At 52.5% G+C, this 19,938-nt stretch overlaps 1 protein-coding gene across 2 annotated transcripts in view; it reads left to right on the top strand.

Annotated features, from left to right (window-relative positions):
- LOC120390034 (zinc finger protein 628-like) overlaps positions 1-19,938 on the top strand; it is a 49,571-nt gene that overhangs the window by 16,952 nt on the left and 12,681 nt on the right. For both annotated transcript variants that reach the window (XM_039512257.1, XM_039512258.1), the window contains exons 2-5: positions 148-237; positions 3,212-3,400; positions 11,113-11,241; positions 19,007-19,198. In XM_039512257.1, the coding sequence (XP_039368191.1) occupies positions 159-237; positions 3,212-3,400; positions 11,113-11,241; positions 19,007-19,198 (589 nt within the window). In that variant the 5' untranslated portion in view covers positions 148-158. The remainder of the gene's footprint in view (positions 1-147; positions 238-3,211; positions 3,401-11,112; positions 11,242-19,006; positions 19,199-19,938) is intronic.

Raw genomic sequence — 19,938 nt, 5'->3', positions numbered from 1 at the left:
GGAATACAATGGGACCTGGAGGCAAAGGGAGTTAGCGCCTATTGGAAACCTCAGCCATGCTCCACAGTGGCTCCTGCATTCTGGAGCCATGCGTGTTGCCCATTGCTGGGAAGCAGCCTCCCTCAGAGTAACATTTTGCTGTTACAGATTTGAGATCCATGCTCAGAAATCAACCATCCAGTCGTCTGCATAGCGCCCGAGACGGGACAATGGAGGCTGCCAGCCTGCCAGATGAAGGTAATGCCCTTTTATCTTTTGAGAACAAAGCATGGAAGAGCAGTATGTCCTAGTGGATAGAGCAGGTGTCACGGAGTCCCCGGGCGATGCTCTGGAACTGCTCCCCACAAAGCCAGTTAGGACTTTGGGGAGCCTCCTTTTCCTTGGAGCAGACTGTCTTTAGGGCAAGAAGCTCACACTGCTTTACCTTTTTGGGTTTGACCTTGGAGCATTTAGCATCCTTTGCCCCTTCATGTGTTTTCCACGGCGAGTTCGCCCAGGCGGGGTCCTGGGGAAGCCGGAGGGTCCTGCACACATCCCCACTTTGCAGTCAGACGTTACTCTCAGCCAGCCAGTAAAACAGAGGTTTATTAGGTGACAGGAACACGATTTAAAACAGAGCTTGTAGGTACAGAGAACAGGACCCCTCAGCCAGGTCCATTCTGGGGCCCAGCGAGCTAGACAAACCCATCTGCCCTCACTTCCCGACCCCAGCCAGCTCCAAACTGAAACCCCCTCCAGCCCCTCCTCTCTGGCCTTTGTCTCTTTCCTGGGCCAGGAGGTCACCTGATCCTTTTTGTTCACCTTTAGCCATCCCCTTGCGGGGGGGAAGGGCCCCGGCCATTTGTTGCCAGGAGACAGAGTGTCAGCCATTTATGCACGCTGGAGACTTAAGAAATGCATAGGGGCAACTGAGGCACCCACACAGTATTTAGAGCAGGCCTGCACAACATACGGCCCACGGACCCTCACTATGCGGCCCGTGAGGGGATTCTAAATCCCCCGCACACGGCGCTCTGCGGGCAGCCCAGAGCCCTTTGAATCCCGGCCGTGGCTGGGAAGCAAAGAGCTCTGGGCTGCCGGCAACTGCGGGGAACCTAGAGCCCTTTAAATCCCAGCCGTGGGGAGTCAAAGGGCTCTGGGCTGCCTGCAGAGATTCCCAGCCGCGGCTGGGATTTAAAGGGTTCAGGGCTCCCCGCGGCTGCAGGCATCCCAGAACCGTTTGAATCCCTGCACGCGGACGCTGTTTGCTCTCTCCCCGGACCTGTGCCCCAACTGCCCCCCAGGACTCCCACCCCCTATCTAACACGGCTGGTCCTTGTCCCCTGATACCCCTCTCCCGGGACTCCTGCCCCTAACTGCCCCCCAGGACCCCACCCCCTATCTAAAGCCGCTGCTCCTTGTCCCCCGATTGCCCCCTCCCAAGACCCCTGCCCCAACTGCCCTTGGGACCCCAGCCCCTATCTAAGCCTCCCGGCTCCTGGTCCCCAACTGCCCCCTCCTGAGACCCCCCCCCAACTTTCCCCCAGGACCCCACCCCCTACCTGTCCCCTGATTAAACCCCTGGGACTCCCATGCCTATACTACTGCTGCCTGTCCCCTGACTGCCCCCTGAACCTCTGCCCCATCCAACCCCTGTCCTTTGACTGCCCCCTGGAACTCCCTACCCCTTCTCCAACCCCCAGCCCACTTACCGTGCCACTCAGACCAGCGTGTCTGGCTCCGTGCAGCTCCAGACAGTTGCTGCCATGCTCCCCCATGGAGCCCACAGCCCTCTCCCACCCCCAGCACCTGCCTTCCAGATTTGAACAGCTCAAAATTCAGGAGTGTTCAAGCTCAGTTTGGGCAGTTGTTACTTCATTTCTCCCAAATCAAATATACTGATCCACTGTAACTTGCTGTAGAAAAAGCAGGATAAAATTGAGCAAGAAATTCTTATTAGCACTGGAATTGCTATTTTCAACAGCCATTGCCTTTTTGTTTGTTTGAAAGGAAGACAGTGATATTGCATTGGAAAATTCCCCATAGAAAGAAAGAGTGGAACAAAAGAATAATAAAGGCACCTCAACTTTTCCTCATTTATGGAGGACAGTCTTATAACATGCATCCAGATATCCTCCAATCACACAAGCTGAAAATTGTTCCACTTTACTGCAGCTCTGTAACCATATGGGAACCAATCCTGTCTGTGTTTTGTGCACATCCAAAATTCCTGCTGAATGACCTGCCCTGGGAGCGTTACCAGTGACCCAGGGCTGGGGAGGCAGGAGGTGTGTGTGTGGGGGCACTGGTGGGGAGCCCAGGCTGGGGCAGCAGCAGGGTGGGGGAGGGCACTGATGGGGAGGACAGGGGGAAGCCCAGCGCTGGGGCGGCAGGGGATGTGGGTCAGTGGGGGGAGGGCCCAGGATTGGGGCAGCAGGGGGGTACGGGGGGAGCCCAGGTCTGGGACGGGGGGCAGCCAAATTTTTTTTTTGCTTGGGGCAGCAAAACACCTAGAGCCGACCCTGCCGGGTTCCCCCAGCCGCTGGAGCCCCGGGCCCTTTAATTTGACCCTGAGGGCTCCCAGCCACCTCTTCAGCTGGGAGCCCTCGGTTGATTTAAAATAAAGTATCACCTCCCCATCCCCAGCCTTCCTTTTTGGCCCACAGCTGTTTTGGTGGGGCGGCGCTGGGGAAGGAGGGTTTGTTTCTGCAGGGCTGGATGGCCCTGGGGCGGGGTATTTCTGCGGGGCCGGGAGGTTTTGGCCCTCTGCTGTTTTCTTTGGAGTAATGTGGCCCTCGCCGCTTTACGAGTTGTGCAGGCCTGATTTAGAGGAAACATTAAGAGCAGTTCCACTATGTTACATCAGGTAGTTGGGCATCTGAGTTCTAGGACTGACTCTGCCCAGACCCATTGCCTGACTGCAGTCAAGTCACTTCCCCGCCCTCTGCCTCAGTTTCTCCCAAGCTTTCTTCTAGCCGGGGCAGCGTGTCCCTAGTGAGCCCTCAAATCTGGGCCATGCCACATTCTCCAGCATTATGTTAGATTGGCTTCTGGAGTGATTGAGACAGGGGAGGAGCTGCGGTGGTGAGCAGGAAGGGGGTCAGGGCGGGTGTGAGTGTGGCAGGAGGGGAAGTGGGCGGTGGCGGCGGCCCTCTGTGCCAATGTAGGAGCAGAAGCCGGTAATGACGTGATACTTGCAGCACCATGATTCTCCTCGTCTCTCTGCCAACAGGCCAGTTTGCCCCAGGCTCCTTCCTGGAGAAGCTGAATTCCCTGGTGAAAGGAATCGGCTGCCCCAATCCCAATGTGGGGAGGGCTCCGCGCAAAGCCTTTGACAAGAGATGGCTGAATCTACCACATCCAGCCCCTCCCGCTGCCAAGGTGCCGGTGACCGGATCCCCTCCATCATCTTGCTCCAACGGTAAAAAAACATCACCTGGGGCATGGTGCACATTGGGCTATCACAGCCCATCTGGGTGGAGCACCAGGAGCTGGTAACAAGGGGTCTGAACCCCCTTTATCCCAGGGAACACAACTGCCCAGCATGCAGGACCATGAAGAGTGGCCACGGGCCCATTGCCGAGCTACTGGAGTGAGCCCTGGCAGAGGCACTGAGAACCTTCTTGTGGTGTGCACCGTCCATCCCTGCTGCAGCTGTTGTCCACTGAGTCTGTGCCATGCTCAGCCGCCACCCCCCAGCCTGGCCGGCTCAATGTCCTGCCCCATCCCGGTGCCTCTCAGCCTCTTTGCCCTGCGGCATGGAGCCAGGGTGGTACGCTCCTGGGACAGGAGTGGCCCCATGGCAGTGGCGAGGAGGAGCAGTGCTTGCCGCCCCACTGGCTGGTGTGTCCACTCAGGTTTGGCCCTACAGGCCTTCTGTCTTGGGTGGTTGGGGGCGGGGGGGCAGCGAGGCCAATCCTGGGTAGATAGTGGGTGGACAGTGCTGCTGCGTGGCAGAATGTGTGCCTGGCTGTGGGGGAGAAATCTGTCTTCCCCCCCCAAACTGGGCCAGTGCCCACTTCCCCTCACCATGGCCACCCCCTCAGTCCTGCAGCTCAGTCATTGCATGGCCTCTCCTCTGAGAGCACCCTCGGGTGGGACAGGTGTGGGGCGGGAGGCTGAGATGCCGCTGCAGCTGTTTGTTCCTGTTTGGGGACGTGCTGAGATGGGAGCTGGGCAGGACTCGGGTTAGGCTGGGCTGGCTGACATCTCTCCTGTGTGCCTCGAACCAGAGTTCTGCCTCTGCCCTGACATGGCTCAGCGTCCTCCCAGCTGTGACCCAGTCCTGAGTGGCCAGCAGGAAAAGTCCATCTGCCTTAGTGGGAGTAATATCCTTAACCGCCATTTGTTAACAATCCCCAAAACAGAATACACATACAATGCTCACCACTCCCAATAAGGGTTGACAACCCTCCAGGATTGCCCTGGAGCCTCCAGGAATTACAGATTAATTAGAGATTATGTCATGTGATGAAACCTCCAGGAATACCTCCAACCAAAATTGGCAACTCTAAAGAGCCTTCCAGACAGGACCTACAGTTCCCGTGTGGGAGGGGGATACTGGGATCACTTCTTTAACATCCACCCTAAAGAAGCAAACAAAAGGCCCTGCCTAGGGTGTAGCAAGTGTGAAAAATCAGGACAGGGACTTGGGGGTAATAGGAGCCCATATTTAAAAAAAAAAAACACCACCAACTATTGGGACTGTCCCTATAAAATCAGGACATCTGGTCACCTAGCCTTGCCCAACTTGTGTGTTCCTTCGCTGGTCCCATTTACAGAGTGACAGTCTCTTCTCCCCACTCTGTCTTCTTCCCCCTTTCCCTCTCCCTCTGGTTTGACAGATCAGGCTTCATCCGCAACTTTATCCCTTAACTCTTCTCGATCTCTGTTCTCCTCTCCCTCCCAGCAGGGGAGCCCCTTAGCCATAAAGATAAAGCAAGGGCTGGCCTCAGAGGAAATGCAAACCAGGCCTTCCCCCCAGGGGCTGATCAGCACCAGGATCAAAGCCCTGCTAGGGAGGATTCTGCTGCGGGGGTTGCTGGGGATGTTTTCTTAAGGAGACAAATGAGCCTATGGCAGAGTCAGAGCAGTTTTGCTCTCTTAGCTCTTTGCCTTCAAACTTGACAAGCAGGTTTGGGTCTCTGTGTTTTTTGGGTGATGTTGTAGTGGAACCCCCAAGGCAAGCGGAAAAGAGGCCGCCCAAGAAATATACCTGCACGCGACCTTCCAGGTTGATAAAAAAAAAAAAAATATACCTGAACCAGCTAGAGCTAATGGCCAGGATAAGAAGACTATGAGATCTGTGGTTGGTGGGCCATACCCCATTGTGGGGGGATGAATGCATGAATGATGTTGTATAAGGGTGGGGGGATGCTGCTGATTAGCTGTGCATGTTTGTAAATGCCAACTCCATGGGGCTCCCTAAACCCCCCTGCCCTGACAGCTTGTGCCAGATCAGAAATCCCATCTCGTTCCACCTAGCCACGTTCCCAGCGCTAGTGTAAACTAATTAATGTGAAAGAATTGGTCATGCTTTTTACCAAAGATGATGATGCAATTTCTTCTTTTGCAAAAGCTTAAATTCAGTTAAACATCATCACACCCCATAAAGTTTTAACAAATAAACTTGTACGTTTAACATGAAAAAACAGAGCCTTGATAAATGCTTTGTAGCCGTCACACTCAAGTTTTTCTTTTAGGGATATTTTGTAGAAATACCCTCGTCTTCAAAAAAAAAAAAAAAAAAAAAAAGCGTTAGCTTGCTTTGTAATGTTTTTCCTAAATGAATTGCCTGGCATTCAAGGACAATCCCAAACAAACCTAGATTGCTCTAAAAATGTATTACCGGTACTTATAAACCGTAAAGAAAGCTTTACGTTCCCTTCAGCACTAAGTGATACAAAACACACATGCAGCCTAACTTAAAAGAGAGGCTAGTTTGAACTAATTTATGTCAAAAAGATCATAACACTATTTACCACTTTTTATACACTTTTTTTTATTATTTCTTCCTGACTTTTAAAAAAATCTAAATTCTGTTAAACATAATTGCTCTGAGTAAAGTTTTAACAAATAAACGTTTAGAAGTTTAACATGGAAACAGTGGGCACTGATAAATGCTTTGTAGCTGTCGCACGTGCTTTTAAAGATAACACGAGAAAACAGAACATTGATAAATGTAAGTGAAGCAGCTCTGTAGTAGGTGCTCACACACTCTCTCTCTCTCTCTCTCAAACTTGAAAAGGTAAAATAACCAAGATCCATGTTGTGGGGATATTTTGTGTGGTCTAATAATATGACAGTTTATACAGGACTAGCATTTGTAAATTGTGGAGAAGCAAAGCCTTTATTCGCACCATTTTTTTCTTAATAATTGAGACATGGCCTATCTGAAGAAACCTATCCCCGCAAGCCGCCACCTCCTGTCTTCTAAAAGAATTGTTAGTGTTTGCAGCAAAAGAATTTTTAATCACAGGATTAAAAATAAATAAAATTTGCTTTTAAACATTTTGTTTCCATTTTCTGCTATCCCAAATTTTAAAAAATAATGTAAACATATTTTGTAGATTGGATTTATCTGCTACAGCTTAAAGAGATGCTAAGAACAGGAAATTAAGTTTACTTCATTTCCATAACTAAATCATTATTTTGCAGAGAGACATCCCTATGACACACCTTAAATAATACCCTAGCAACAACTACATTGTTCTGTTTTTGTCTAGCATCACATTTAAGGGGACCTAAAGAATTTTTTTTTTGTTTTTTATAACACCTTACATTACACCTTAACCCTAGATGCTTTACACAGTTAAATAATACAAGACAGTAGATGAGAGCCCTGGGCAATTACTGAAAACAGAGGTGTCAGGATGAGTAAAAGTCTACTGCAGAGGGCCTGGGGGAAAATTAAAAGGCACCGCTTTTAAGAAAGAGGGCATGATTTGAGGAGGTATATAGAAAATGGGGGAGATGAGTGGTTCAGGGCTATATTTTGATGGCCCAGATGCCATACTGCCTATCTTTCTTTCTTTCTCTCTCACTCACACAGGCGCACGCGCACACACACACACACTCTCTTTCTCTCTCTCCTCTCTCCTCTGCAACCTGCTTCCCTTTTGACAACAACCACCTCTCCATATCCTGCTGTGACCCAGCCAGAAATCCCTCTTATGTGGGGTGGGAGGCCAATGGACTCTTAACCAATTGGCTGTAAACTACTGGCTAAGAAACTATTGCGCAGCTGTTGTATGAAAGAGGATGAGCCGTTCAGACCTATTAAAGATGGAAGAGTCCAATTTCAGCCCTCAAGGAAGGGAAGAGGCTGGCTCTCTGATAGTGCTACATTATCCTACAGGAAAACTTATTCTAGGAGAAAAAGCAACTGATCACATAGACTGAACAAATATTGCATGTCTGCTCATATGTAGTTTCATAGTCCTGGAGAACTTGATGGTGTTGGTTGCCCTGTGGAAAAATAACAAATTGCACAACTGTATGTACTTTTTGTTTGGCGGTCTAACTCTCTGTGATCTGTTAATTAGCACAGTTTACTACATTCTCGTGTCTGGAAGGAAAACTCCGAGGTGGTTTATTAGAAAAGGCAGTATGTTTGTCGCCCTAGGAGCTTCCACTTTTAGTCCGACGAAGTGGATATTCACCCACGAAAGCTTATGCTCCAATACGTCTGTTAGTCTATAAGGAGCCACAGGACTCTTTGTTGCTTTTTACAGATCCAGACTAACACGCCTACCCCTCTGATACTTGACACTTTTAGTTTGTTAGACATAGCCATTGAGAGACATTTGACTGTGGTTAAAAGGAGGCCTTAGGAGACCAGTAAAAAGTACAGGGTCTTCTTATCAGACCATGTTGGCTTATCTCAGTTTCCCTGGTACGTTAGAAACCCTCAACAGGAAACGTATCAACAACTTACCAGACTGCTCAACATTTTTTTGCCTCTTTATTCCATAAGTGTCTTTATAACCATTTTGGTGACAATTGGTATGGTTTGTGTGACTATTTACGTACTGATAACTCAGAGATCTATAGCACTGTGTAGGACATTTCTGAGTGTAATTGGTGGATTCATCTCCTGTTGGCCTCCATTGTTTGTTCTGTTGCTCACAGATGTAGCCTACAAAGTAAAAGTGCCATTTTATACAAGGCTGACTGGTTCATTCCTTGGCCCTCGTTAATTCTGCATTGAATCTCAGCATTTACACTATGGCCAGCAAGAAAACATGGCAGGTTTTCTTTCACCTTGTTTGTGTCTGTCTAGTGAAGACCGGCGTGACCAGATCTTTGTCTGTGATCTGTGCTGGACCATAGGGGCAACGTAATTCTGCAGCTCTTGCACGTAAATCATAGGGGAAAACATTAGCCACGTTTTAAATTTTGAGTACTTGTTTATCACATAACTTGTTTGGGTTTTAATTCTGTAACAGAACTGGCTCAGGAAAGTATAAGATATATGAATAATACAAAACCAAGGGTGCAACAGCCCTCATCTTCCGGTTTCCTTAAACAGAAAGTCCACCTTACTTAGGAAGGGAGACCAATAGACTTTTGAAAAGTTAGCCCTAAACTATTGACTAGAAGTATTGCACAAGCATTGTGTAAAAGAGGTTGAGGCAATCTAACAGGATGGAAGTACCTTGAATTGAGCCTTGCCAACAACAGCAGTCCAAGTAGCTCATGAAGGGACCTAGGTGAGGATTACAAAGATTAATGTCTGTCACATGAGAAGGGTCAGGGGTCACTGACTCCAGGGCTTCCTCTTGCATCTTTCTTTTCTTTGAAAATCAAATGCAAATAAAACATAATCTCAGCCAAATACAGAGGGGAGTCCAGCCAGCTACTAACGCTCACAAAGGGGATGGAGCCTGAGAAGGTAGATAGGTCAGGATCAGGCAATGTCAGGGCTTGTACTGCCGCTCATCACGTAGCATGTGGACACCTCCCATGTTAAATCAATTAGCAGTTGGACTCCTTGGAGTCTTTGGTTCTTCTCCCTTTGGGGGCAAAAGCTCATCTTATGGTAGGGTGGGTTGGTTGGTTTTTATTCTAAGGGGGCAGGAGGGTTATGAATGTCGCTCCAGTAACAGGCTTTGTCAGAGGGCAAGGCTCTCTGTGTCCCTAAAGTTGCAATGAGTCTATATTCAGCTGTTGGCTCAGGAAGGCCGTTCCATAGCTGGATCCCTTGGTCCTTGGCTCTTGTACCACCCTGGGAGGATTGTTTTTGCTATTATTGAACATCTGTCAGTGAATGCAGCATTGCTAACTTGTGTGACTTATGAGTCAGAGCATATTTAGTGTCTGTCGTTGAGCCCCAGCTCCTGGAGTCGCATGAATATGTAAGAATCTCAGCTTTGGCTTGTCTATAAAAAGCAAGTTTCTAGCCATTATGATGGCGGGGAAAAGTTGGAAAATGTGACCTCAGTATAACTTTTAGGCTCAAACCAGAAGGCAAATAAAAAGACCCCAAAATGTGAACCTGTATTTTTTTAATATCTGGTGGGTTTTAAACCCAGCTGATGATTTTTCAGTGCTTATGGCCGGTGACGCTGCTGCTGTGACTGAACCGCCCTGCCTTTCTGCTAATGTGGCAGTCCCCAAACAGCTCCTGCCGCTGGCTGCCGAGGCAGCTCTGCCTCTGGAGCCCAGACTGCTCCTGGTGCACTGCCATTGTCGGTGACTGGACGGACAGGTTGTGCTACTGGGACAATTGGGACGGCCCAAAGAAACAGAGCCAGTGCCCTATTTGGTCGTGCTTAGATGCCTTCTGTGTCCCTCCTGTAGGGCTGACCTCAGGCCTTGTGTGGTCTTGATGCTGTAGCAGGTACCTGTCAGCCGCCTGAAATCTAACCTCTTCCCCCACTTCAGTTGAGATTCCTGGGCATTCTTGTTTCTCCGCTTCCAGCTCGTAGCTCTTTACTTAACTACTTCAGGGTGAACTGTCTTTGGCCCAAGTCATTTGCTAGATGTTGACACGAAGGCTTTTGTCCTTTGGCCCATGAATCTCTGGGCTGGTGAGGCTAGTACAGCACCGTGAGCTGGACTGTAGCAGTTTGACGGCGGCAGTAGAGAAGCCAGTGGGTATGTCTACGCTGCAGTTAAACCCCCGCAGCTGGCCCATGTCAGATGACTCGGGCTTGTGGGGCTCAGGCTATGGGGCTGTAAAATCGCGGTGTAGAGATTCAGACTCAAGCTGCAGTCTGGGACCCTCCCCACTCACAGGGTCCCAGAGCTCGGGCTCCAGCCCGAGCCCAAATGTCTACACTGTGCGTTGACAGCGCCGCAAGCCCGAGTCAACTGACACAGGCCAGCTGTGGGTGTTTTATTGCAGTGTAGATGTGTCCACTGAGGGAGGGGAGATGGGGGTATTTATTTATGGCTATTTTTACAAACTTTTCTGCCAACCCATTTGACTAAATATAATAAGGGGGGGGTCTTGATATGGTGGGTCTGAACCGACACACCACAGAGTGGGGCTGAACTGGCCTGGCACAGAACAACCTGAAATGAGCCACTCCTGAATTGTGGGTGGCAGCTGCTGCTGTTTGTATTGTGGCAGTGCCTAGGACCCCCAGCTGGGGACCATCACCCCATTTCACTAGGCATGGCACAAACACAGACCAGCGATGGTCCTTGCCCTCATTAATTCATTGCTAATCCTGTGGGGAGCAAACTGCCTGACAACAGGCACAGTGCTCCGAGATGGCTTGTGCCAACAGCTCAACTTCAAAAGAATGTGGTAGCAGCGGCGCACTAAGGAGAGGTGGCCTTTGCCGTGCTCAGTGCCAGCCTGGCACCAAGGGCAATGAGGAATTTCTTCTCCATCTGTGTGTTTCTTGCACTGGTGACTGGTTTCACGCTTGGACGCTTTATCTTTGCTGACATGGTGACATGAGGAGGGTCATACCTGCTGATTTGTGGTGGCCGCTATCACTTCCCTCGGTGCAGCGGGGGCTCAGGCTCAGGTCTGGAGTCTGCGGTGTGTTGTGTCTCTGTTTCGAAGTGACTCTGATCAATTTTCAGTCAGTGCTGGTGGCAGGGCCGCTGTGAAATTCTCTGTTATGCCCCACAAGCTGGTGTGTGATTTACAGCTGCTGCTGTTTCAATTTCCCACAGGATTCCCTGCTGTTGTACCGCTGCCTGTGAGCGCTCAGCAAGAGCCTGTCACCAAACCGATCGCTGAGGCTAGTGTCTTGTCTGTGCGGCGAAGGAGGACAGCCGCCAGCCCCCTGCTTGCTCCTGCAGGTAGGAGAATCGCTGCTGTTAGACGTGATCAATACCGACTTCCCCATCTCCACGGGATCCCCTACAGAGGGGGATGGGTTCCCCTAAAGTAACATTTCCTTCCTTGTATACCGGTGAACTCTGGCTCAAAGGCGGGGAGTTTATTACAGGACTGACCCATCACTGATCCCACTTTGCACATTCTTTGTTGCATTTTTGTCAGTGTCAACAGTTAAACCAAACTGGCCAGTTTCCCTTTTGTCTCTTCTCTGTGTCTGCCTTCAGGTTTCATCCCAGTGGCGGGATGGTCGTTATTTCTTTGTAGAATTGTAGAGCTCAGAGACCCCACCTGAGATCAGGGCCCCATTCTGCTAGATGCTGTGTGTACTTAAAACAAGAGAACAGCGCTGCCCCGATTAGCTCGCAGTTGAAGATGAGACGCAGGGTGGAGATGGAGGCTGGCGGGGGGGGACATGCCCGAGGGCTTGCAGCAGGTCCATGGCACATCTGGGAACAGAACCTGAATCCTCATCTGCTTTGGGCTGCAAACCCTGGCTCGAGCGTGGGAAGGGGAGAAAAGTTTTAAATCCAAACAAAGCAACTGTGTATTTGTCAGTTTGGCCCACGAGTCTCTGAGCTGGTGCGTCTCGTTCAGTGCTGCCAGCTGTGCTGTAGTAGTTCAATAGCCCCGGGAGAGAGCCACTGGGTATGTCTGTGCTGCACTTAAATACCCTTCGCTGCTGGCTTTGCTGCGTGTCCGACCCCAGCAGCTTGCCAGGCAGCCCACAAAGAGCAAGTGCAGCCAAAGCTCTAGCAGGTGTGCGCGCCTTGGAGCAGGTTTCTTCTCCTTCTCTGCGTGCAGAGCTGTTTCCTCTCCCTCCCCAGGCTGTCCGCTCCATTTGCTCTGCTTCCTCCTGGGGCCGGGGGAGAGTCTGGCCTTAGAGCTAGGCTTACCCTGAGTGTTCCTGGGACTCGCCCGCCATTGCTCTAGCACCCAGGGGAGTCCTAGCACAGTGCAGCCCTGTTGCCTTCACCCACCCCCACTGACACCTTGATCTTCAATGAGCACAAGTGCCCGGGATTTCGCTCTGGTGTCTTGACAGCAGCACAGCGCCTGCTCCAGTCGTCCTTGCTATAACCGTGCTGTGACTGCGTCCCCTGGCAGTGTGTGCTGCACGGTCAGGCCAGCGTTTCAGCTTGGTTAGAGGCCGTGCTGAGGTCTCCCCTCCACTCTGTGCTTTAGGTGTGGACTTAGCTAGGCCCTGACCACGTGCAGCACAAGATGGTCTTCAGTTTTCCTTCTAAACCCTGAACTGGCTTGATCCTGCTTAGCTGGAGCCAATAGAAGGCTATCCGGGAGCAAGCCAGCATAGGGACGGTGGCCCTCCACTCAAAGGGGTACTGAATTACAGCCCTTCCCCAAGGACTCTGGGTCTGGGGGGGAAGGAGTGGGGAGAGAGCTGCCAGTGAGGCATGTGAGGCTGAGCAGACACCCTCCCTCCCCCGCCCCCATTGTCACTAGGAGGAAGTGATGGCAGCTGATAAGGGAAATGCAGTTCCCAGTGGGAGGGAGGTGGTGGCCTAGTGGGGGTTCAGGGGTAGTCACGCTTCTCTTCCTGAGAGAAGTCTCTGGTGGCTCTCCTGTCCAAACTGCCTCCTTCCTCTCTGTCCCAGGCAGCTGGAAAGCCAAGGGGCACTCCTGGGTGGGATTACGATCCTCTCGAAGGGTGTGCGGGGGTTCAAAAGGCCTGGGGGAGAGAAGCTGACCTGGCAGCTGGGGAATCAGGCTGAAGAGCCTACTGTTTGGCTGAGGGGGTATTTGAGAAGGTGCATATCCTTCATGGGGAGAAGATACTGTCCTGGGGTAAGGTGCTTTAGAGAGACATCTCACTGGGACCGAGCGAGGGGAGGGGCATTCTTGCCACCCACCATGGCGTTAAAAATTCATTCTGCTGCCAGGGTGGGGAGGTTGCCAAAGACCCATGAGCTCCCCTGCAGGGAGCTGGGAAGTTGGAGGGCCTTAGGGAGAGATGGACACACCTCTGAACTCTGTGGAAATAGCCTGAAGTAAGAGGGGCAGAGTGGGGAAGGGTTGCTTGGAAAATAGGATCTGACTCTCCTGAAATGGGGACAGGGCCGTGATCAGAGTTGGGTGTGGGAGCCAGGACTCCTGGGTTCTATTTGTAGCTCTGCCGCTGGCTCTCTGTGTGGCCTTGAGCGAGTTGCTGCCCCTCTCTGTGCCTTAGTCTATCAGGTTTGGCTAAAGGGTGGGGGGGAGGGAGATCTTTCCTTGCCTCCCTGGGGCTGAGGCCAAATCAGTGGCCTTATCCAGACCAAGACGTGGAAGGTGCTAGGTGACACGTGTTAGTTAACACCTGCCACATCCTCGTCTGGACAGAGGCCTGAGATGAAAGCCCTTGCTCCTTCTCCCCCATACTGGGGGTCAGGGCACCCGCCCCCCCCCCGGGGCACTAACCCCAGCGTGTCTTGTCTCACACATGCAACGGGACTCTGCTGCCCCCCGAGCTCGGCCGAGGGTGTTGCTGTGCTGGGCTCCCTGGCCACACCCATTAAACATTAGTTTTAAACATTGCAAATGTTACAGACAAGCTCTCCCTTAGCTCGGAGCCCTGCCGGTCCAGCCCTGGCGCTCCACATCAAAGTGCTAGAAGTGGGTTCTGCCCTGCTGCAATGGGGAAGGAAGCTGCAAGGGGTCTCCTGCAACCAGCAGGGGGCAGGACACACCTGCCTGCAGGCAAGGAGTTGAAAAACCAGGATAACCTCCACACCTACCCACCGAGGTTTACACAGGCAGGGGCCCTGTCTCTCAAGCCAGCGGAGTCCTGTCCAGCTGCACCAGCTCACTGCAGCCCCACACTCACTGGGCTCAGGTCTATGCAGCACCGGACACACCACACCAGCTCCTTCCACATAGTCTGAGAGGGGACAGAGCTCACCTAGGGTTGGGGTAGGAGTGTCACCCTACCTCCCATCTGACAATGGGGTACCCTTGCTGCTGCCCTTTCCTACTCAGCCAGAAGTGTAGGGCCCTACCAAATTCCTGGTCTATTTTGGTCAATTTCATGGTCATAGGATTTTTAAAATAGTAAATTTCATGATTTCAGCTATTTAAATCTGAAATTTCACAGTGTTGTAATTATAGGGGTGTGGTGGTGGGTTGCAAGGTTATTGTAGGTGGGGGTGTGGTACTGCTAACCTTACTTCTGCACTGCTGCTGGCGGCAGTGCTGCCTTCAGAGCTGGGCAGCTGGAGAGCGGCGGCTGCTGGCCAGGAGCCCAGCTCTGAAGGCAGAGCCACCACCAGCAGCAGCGCAGAAGAAAGGATGGCCTGGTGTGGTATTGCACCCTTACTTCTGAGCTGCAGCTGCCAGGGCGCTGCCTTCAGAGCTGGGTGCCCGGCCAACAATTGCTGCTCTCCAGCCACCCAGCTCTGAAGGCAGCAATGCAGAAGTAAAGGTGGCATGGTGTGGTATTGCCATCCTTACTTCTGAGCTGCTGCTGGCAGGGCGCTGCCTTCAGAGCTGGGTGCCCGGCCAACAGCCACTGCTCTCCGGCCGCCCAGCTCTGAAGGCAGCGCAGAAGTAAGGGCAGCAATACCATGACTCCCCTAAAATAATCTTGTGACCTCCTGCAACTCCCTTTTGGGTTAGGACCCCCAATTTGAGAAACGCTGGTCTCCCCCGTGAAATCTGCATAGGGTAAAAGTACACAACAGACCAGGTTTCACGTGGGGAAACCAGATTTCACAATCCGTGACATGTTTTTCATGGGCGCGAATTTGGTAGGGCCCTACCTATGCGCAGGCCAAGGCCTGAGAGATGGGACCAGAAGACACCCCTTTATGTCAGAAAAGAGCAGAGCCTTCCAACCATCCCCCAGAAAGAGCAGTGGGAGGAGGGGCAGCAGCGCAGTGGGTTGCTGGATGGGACCTGGCCCCACACATCAGGGCAGCCTGGATTCCAGCACTGGGGCTCAACCCCATCTTTGCTCGTGTCCCCGCAGAGGGCAATGGGGTCCCCCTGCCAGCCCATTTCTGGACTATTCCCCGTCCCATGGCTCCATACACACAGGGGTGGGGTCTCCCCTACCTCCCCCCACCCCGCCTCAGATGCTGCAGGCACCCCCGGATGGCCAGCATGAAGGGCAGATGGGGTTGGATTGAGCAGGCATCTCTCAGCTCCCCTGCCTTCCCTTCCCCAGGGCTGGAGCTGCCAGCCAAGAGCCCCCCCAAACACAGCTCTACTCCCCACAAGCCTCCTGCACTTTCGAGGACTTCAGCAAAGGGTTCAGGATGGAGCCGTTAGTGCCCCCCAGCAGTGTCACAGCAAGGGGAAAACTCACTGTTCCTAACACCTCTGCCCCAGCCCTGGGCCCCGTGGTTTGTTACTGCCCTACCAACAGCCTCTGGTTAGCAGGAGGAACCAAGGGTGTTGCCAACAAGGGGGCAGGACAGTGCCCCCCTACATACTGGAAGTTTGAGGGATCTGGAGCCATCCTTCCATGGAGCAGGAACCCTGGGGCTTTATTCATAATTTAAATTGACTGTTTTAGATGCCAAGGCAGCCCAGTGCCATTGGGCTTCCATGTGGATCAGTTGTGGGCATCAGGAAAGAGCTCGGCTCGGTTCCTCCTCTGAATCACACGTGGGGCTGGGTTTGCTGAAGGGCTTGGCAGCTCCCATTGCACAGTGCTTGTGGCCAGAGTTTCAGAAGGGTTCAGTGCTCAGTGTGAGCCCGGTGTGCTGAGCCTTTCTGAAAATAATGGCCCTAAAGTAGCACCACATTCCACTCTCCCGTACAGGAGTTCAGCTCCGTGGAGCTGAGAGTGGAATTTTTCCCTAGGCTGTAACAAAGTTGCTGATTCAGGGAACAGTCTTGTCATCCTTAGGCCCCAATCTTGCATTTGTATCAGCACAGGCAGCCTTCTGCATCCCCAGAGCCTTAGGATCGCTGTTGCCGTTCAGTGCAAGCCCCGTGCCCAGTTTTAGCACAGTAACAAAGGGCATCTAGTTAATTCTCTTAAACCTTATCAACCTAGAACCTTTCAGCTGTGAAAAGTAATGCACTGTCAGCTCAAAGGGGATTAAACTGTCTTGCAGTTAGGGATTTAAGGGCCTGATCCTGATCTCATTGATGTTGGGGGGGGAGTGAAATCCACTGTTAGTGTGGTGATGAGAGGGAAATGCTCCAGGAGCTGAAAAGTCTGTTCTGCGTATTCCGGTACGCTGAGATCTGAGCCATGTTGATTTTTGAACAGTGCGAACAATGTCGCACATATTAAACGGATTAAAAACTGGTTAAGGATAGCTCATCCTCCAATGAGATCTCTTCTAATAGGGTCCCGCAGGGATCAGTACGAGGCCAGTGCTGTTCAGTATCTTGAACAACGATCTGGAAGAAAGCATAAAATCTTAGCTGGGAAAATTTGTGGATGCCACCTGTCCACTGAGTCATTGTGAATAATGACATGTCCGTTAGACAGAGCAATCTGGGCCAGTTGTCAAGGGGACAGCACGCTCGTGTTTTAACTCTGCCAGAGTGTGGGTCACGTATAAAATGGGGGGCTGTGTCCTGGAATGTGGGACACTAGAAAGGACTGAGGGGTCATGGCAAAAGGAATCCGACTGAACGTGAGCTCGCAAGGGTGATGCTCTAGCTCAGAGGACAAACACAATCCTCAAGTGTGTAAGGGCGCTATCGGGTGGGAGTAGAGAGATGCTGTCGCCTCGGTATAGGATGTATGCTAGTGAGGCCATTACGGGTTGCTGGGTTTAGTTCTGGTGTCCACACTGCCACAAGACTGTTAACAAATTAGAGTTCAGGAAAGTGCTACAGGAGCTATTCAAGGATTGGAAAACCTGCCTGAGAGACAAAGAAACTAAATGGATCAAGTTTCATCAAAGAGGAAGTTAAGAGGTGACTTGATCATGGTTTCCAAGAACCTACGTGGTTACTTCTCCGCCTGCGGGGCTCTTAAAGGCAGAATAAGGTGCAGCGGCTGGAAGCTGAAGCCAGCTAAATTCAGACTAGAAATAAAGTTCAGACTGTTGACCACTGGAACAGTTTATCTGGGGGTGTGGTGCGTTCCCCAGCACATTGAGATTGGGGGTCTCTTAAAACACATGCTCTGGCTCAAACACAAGCGCTGGGCCTGCCGCAGGAATTGCTGGGTGAGATTCTCCGGCCTGTGATGCAGGACATCAGACTAGATCAGCGTTTCTCAGATGCAACCACCATGGCCACATGTGGCCACCAGGGGCTTTTCTGGTGGCCACAGCCTCCTGGGTGGTGATTGGGGGAGGGGCAAAGCAGCCGCCCCTCCTCAGGGCCTCCAGCAGGGGCTGGTCCTTGCCCCCTTCTGGAGCCACAAACGCTGTAGGTGACCAGTATCAGTTCCCCACCTTCCTCGGGGTGGCAGAGCTCAGGCTTTGGCCCTGGGGGGGTGGGCGGAAGGCTCTGGAGTGTGGCGGTGGACTTCATCCCCCAGCCTCAGGACTTCAGGCTCCAGCCCTGGGCTCACCCATGGGAGCCAGCTGAGGTCACTCAATTAGGGGCAGATAAACCCCAGAAGCTGGTGGTTATTCCAATACTTACATTTCCCAAGCCAGCACAGAACAGCTTCTCTAGTACCTCACTGGTTACTTCGAAGTTCAAACACCGCAGTTCCCTTAAAGTGCCCAGCCTCAGGCCTCTGTCCAAGCACACACGTCAGATATGATGATGATTACTGAAAATCTTATCTCATCATATCAAAGAAAAGGTTCTTCCAATCCCAAAGGATCAGCCACATACCCAGGTCCAATTATAACTTAGATCTTACCCAAAATTCACACTATTAGCCAATTCTTAGTAACTAAGCTAAAATTTATTAAAAAAGAAGAGCGAGAGAGTTGGTTAAAAGATCAATATACAGACAGACTTGAATTCAATTCTTGAGGTTCAGATACATAGTAGAGATGAGCTTGTAGTTGCCAAAAGTCCCTTTAGAAATAGTCCATAGGTTATAGTCCAATGTCCATATTCAGGGTGACTCCAGTCAGTGACTGGGGATCTCAATCCCTCTTGAAACCCAAAGCAGATCTGAGATGAAGCAGGATCGTGTCCCAGGGTTCTTACACATTTCCAGCAGCCTTTTGGTCTGAGAAAACAAAAGGCTGCTTTCTTGCTAGCGTGGGGCAGAGGGGGGCCGTGAGAACCCCCTTCCCCTGCAAAACCTGGGAATGGAGACTTCCCGAGCTGCCCTTCACTAAACGCGGTGCTGGCAGATGTGGGGGACATGATGAGTTCTTTTCCCGGGGCTCTGTCTGAAAGCTGCTGCTTGGCCTGGCCTCCTTGTGGCAGCTCAGGCTTCGTTTTTCCTCTGCATAGTCAGACGTGACCTCGTTCTAGGGGGTACAGGGCAGCAGCCTTAAAATGGCCGCCCCCCGGAGAGACCCCAGTGTGCACACTGAGCTTGAAGCTCCCAATGCTGGGCACCAGCTGGGATCCGCCCTGCCCAGTGCAGGTGGCTGAATGAGGCCCTGCGCACTGCTCACACCCTTGCTGTGGTGTCACGGTCGGGCCCAGGCCACGTGCGGGGGAGACTTTACCCTGGACGCTCCCTGCCTCCCCCTTTATTACATGGGGAGAGCAAAAATCCAGCAGCCAGAGGGGAGCGGTGTCCCCTCCTACCCGGAGCCAGGTGATGCGGAGGTAAAAGGCAGACCCATATAGGGCTGAGCAAAGCAATGCACTGACCATCTCCTTCTAACCCCCTCCTTCCTGCAGCTCCGCACCAGGCCTCCAGCATGGCCCAGGAACCATCTCCCCAGGCGGCCCTGGAGCTTCAGGGTGGCACCAGCAGCCTCGACGAGCAGGCCCAGCAGCTGGATGCAGAGATCAACGAGTTGATCCAGCAGTGGGAGCTCAGGCCTGAGGATGAGGAGTGGGAGGACACGGCCTCTTCCGTGCTGCTGAAGAGTAGGTGCCCTCGGAGCGTGGTGCCCATACCCCAGTGGGCTGGCCAGCTCCCCCACCCAGGGCACTTAGAGCTGGAAGAGCCCTGTCAGATCACCTGTGGCCACAGCAGTGTGATTGATTCCCTACAGACCATCCCCAGGGCTCCGTCCAGTCTGGGTTTAGATCAGGGGTCTCAAACACGCGGCCCACGGGCTGCATGCGGCCCACGGGGTTATTTTCTGCGGCCCGCGAGCTGCTTGCGGCCCCCCCACCCTCCCCCAGCGTTTACCTCGTGCGGCTCTGGCCCAACGCGCACTGGGGGAAGGGCAGGCTCCCTGCATGCCCTGCCCTGCCCCCGCAGCTCTGGGAAGTGGCCGGAACGTGGGGAAGGGGATGGGGGCACCGGGGTCTGTGTGTTGCTCTTGCTTCTGGCAGCACCCCCAGCAGCTACCATCGGCCGCAGTTCCCCATTCCCGGCCAGTGGGAGCTGCTGGGGGTGGTGCCTGAAGCAACAGCAACACACAGACCCCTGTGCCTCTCCTCCCCCAGGTTTGGGCTGCTTCCTGGGGTGGGGGGGGCAAGACAGTCAGGGAGCACAGGGCCAGAGCCCACCCTCCGAACCCCTCCTGCACCCCGACCCCCTGCCCTAAGCCCCTTGCTGCACCCTGACCCCCTGCCTCACCCTTCCTGCACCCCACACCCCAACTCCCTGCCCTGAGCCCCTGCCACACCCCACACCGCTCCTGAACCCCCTGGGGGCA

Source organism: Mauremys reevesii, linkage group 24 (assembly GCF_016161935.1).
Source record: "Mauremys reevesii isolate NIE-2019 linkage group 24, ASM1616193v1, whole genome shotgun sequence".
Lineage (NCBI taxonomy): Eukaryota > Metazoa > Chordata > Testudines > Geoemydidae > Mauremys > Mauremys reevesii.
Note: the sequence above shows the minus strand (reverse complement) of the source record. Positions and strands in the feature narration are given on the sequence as shown.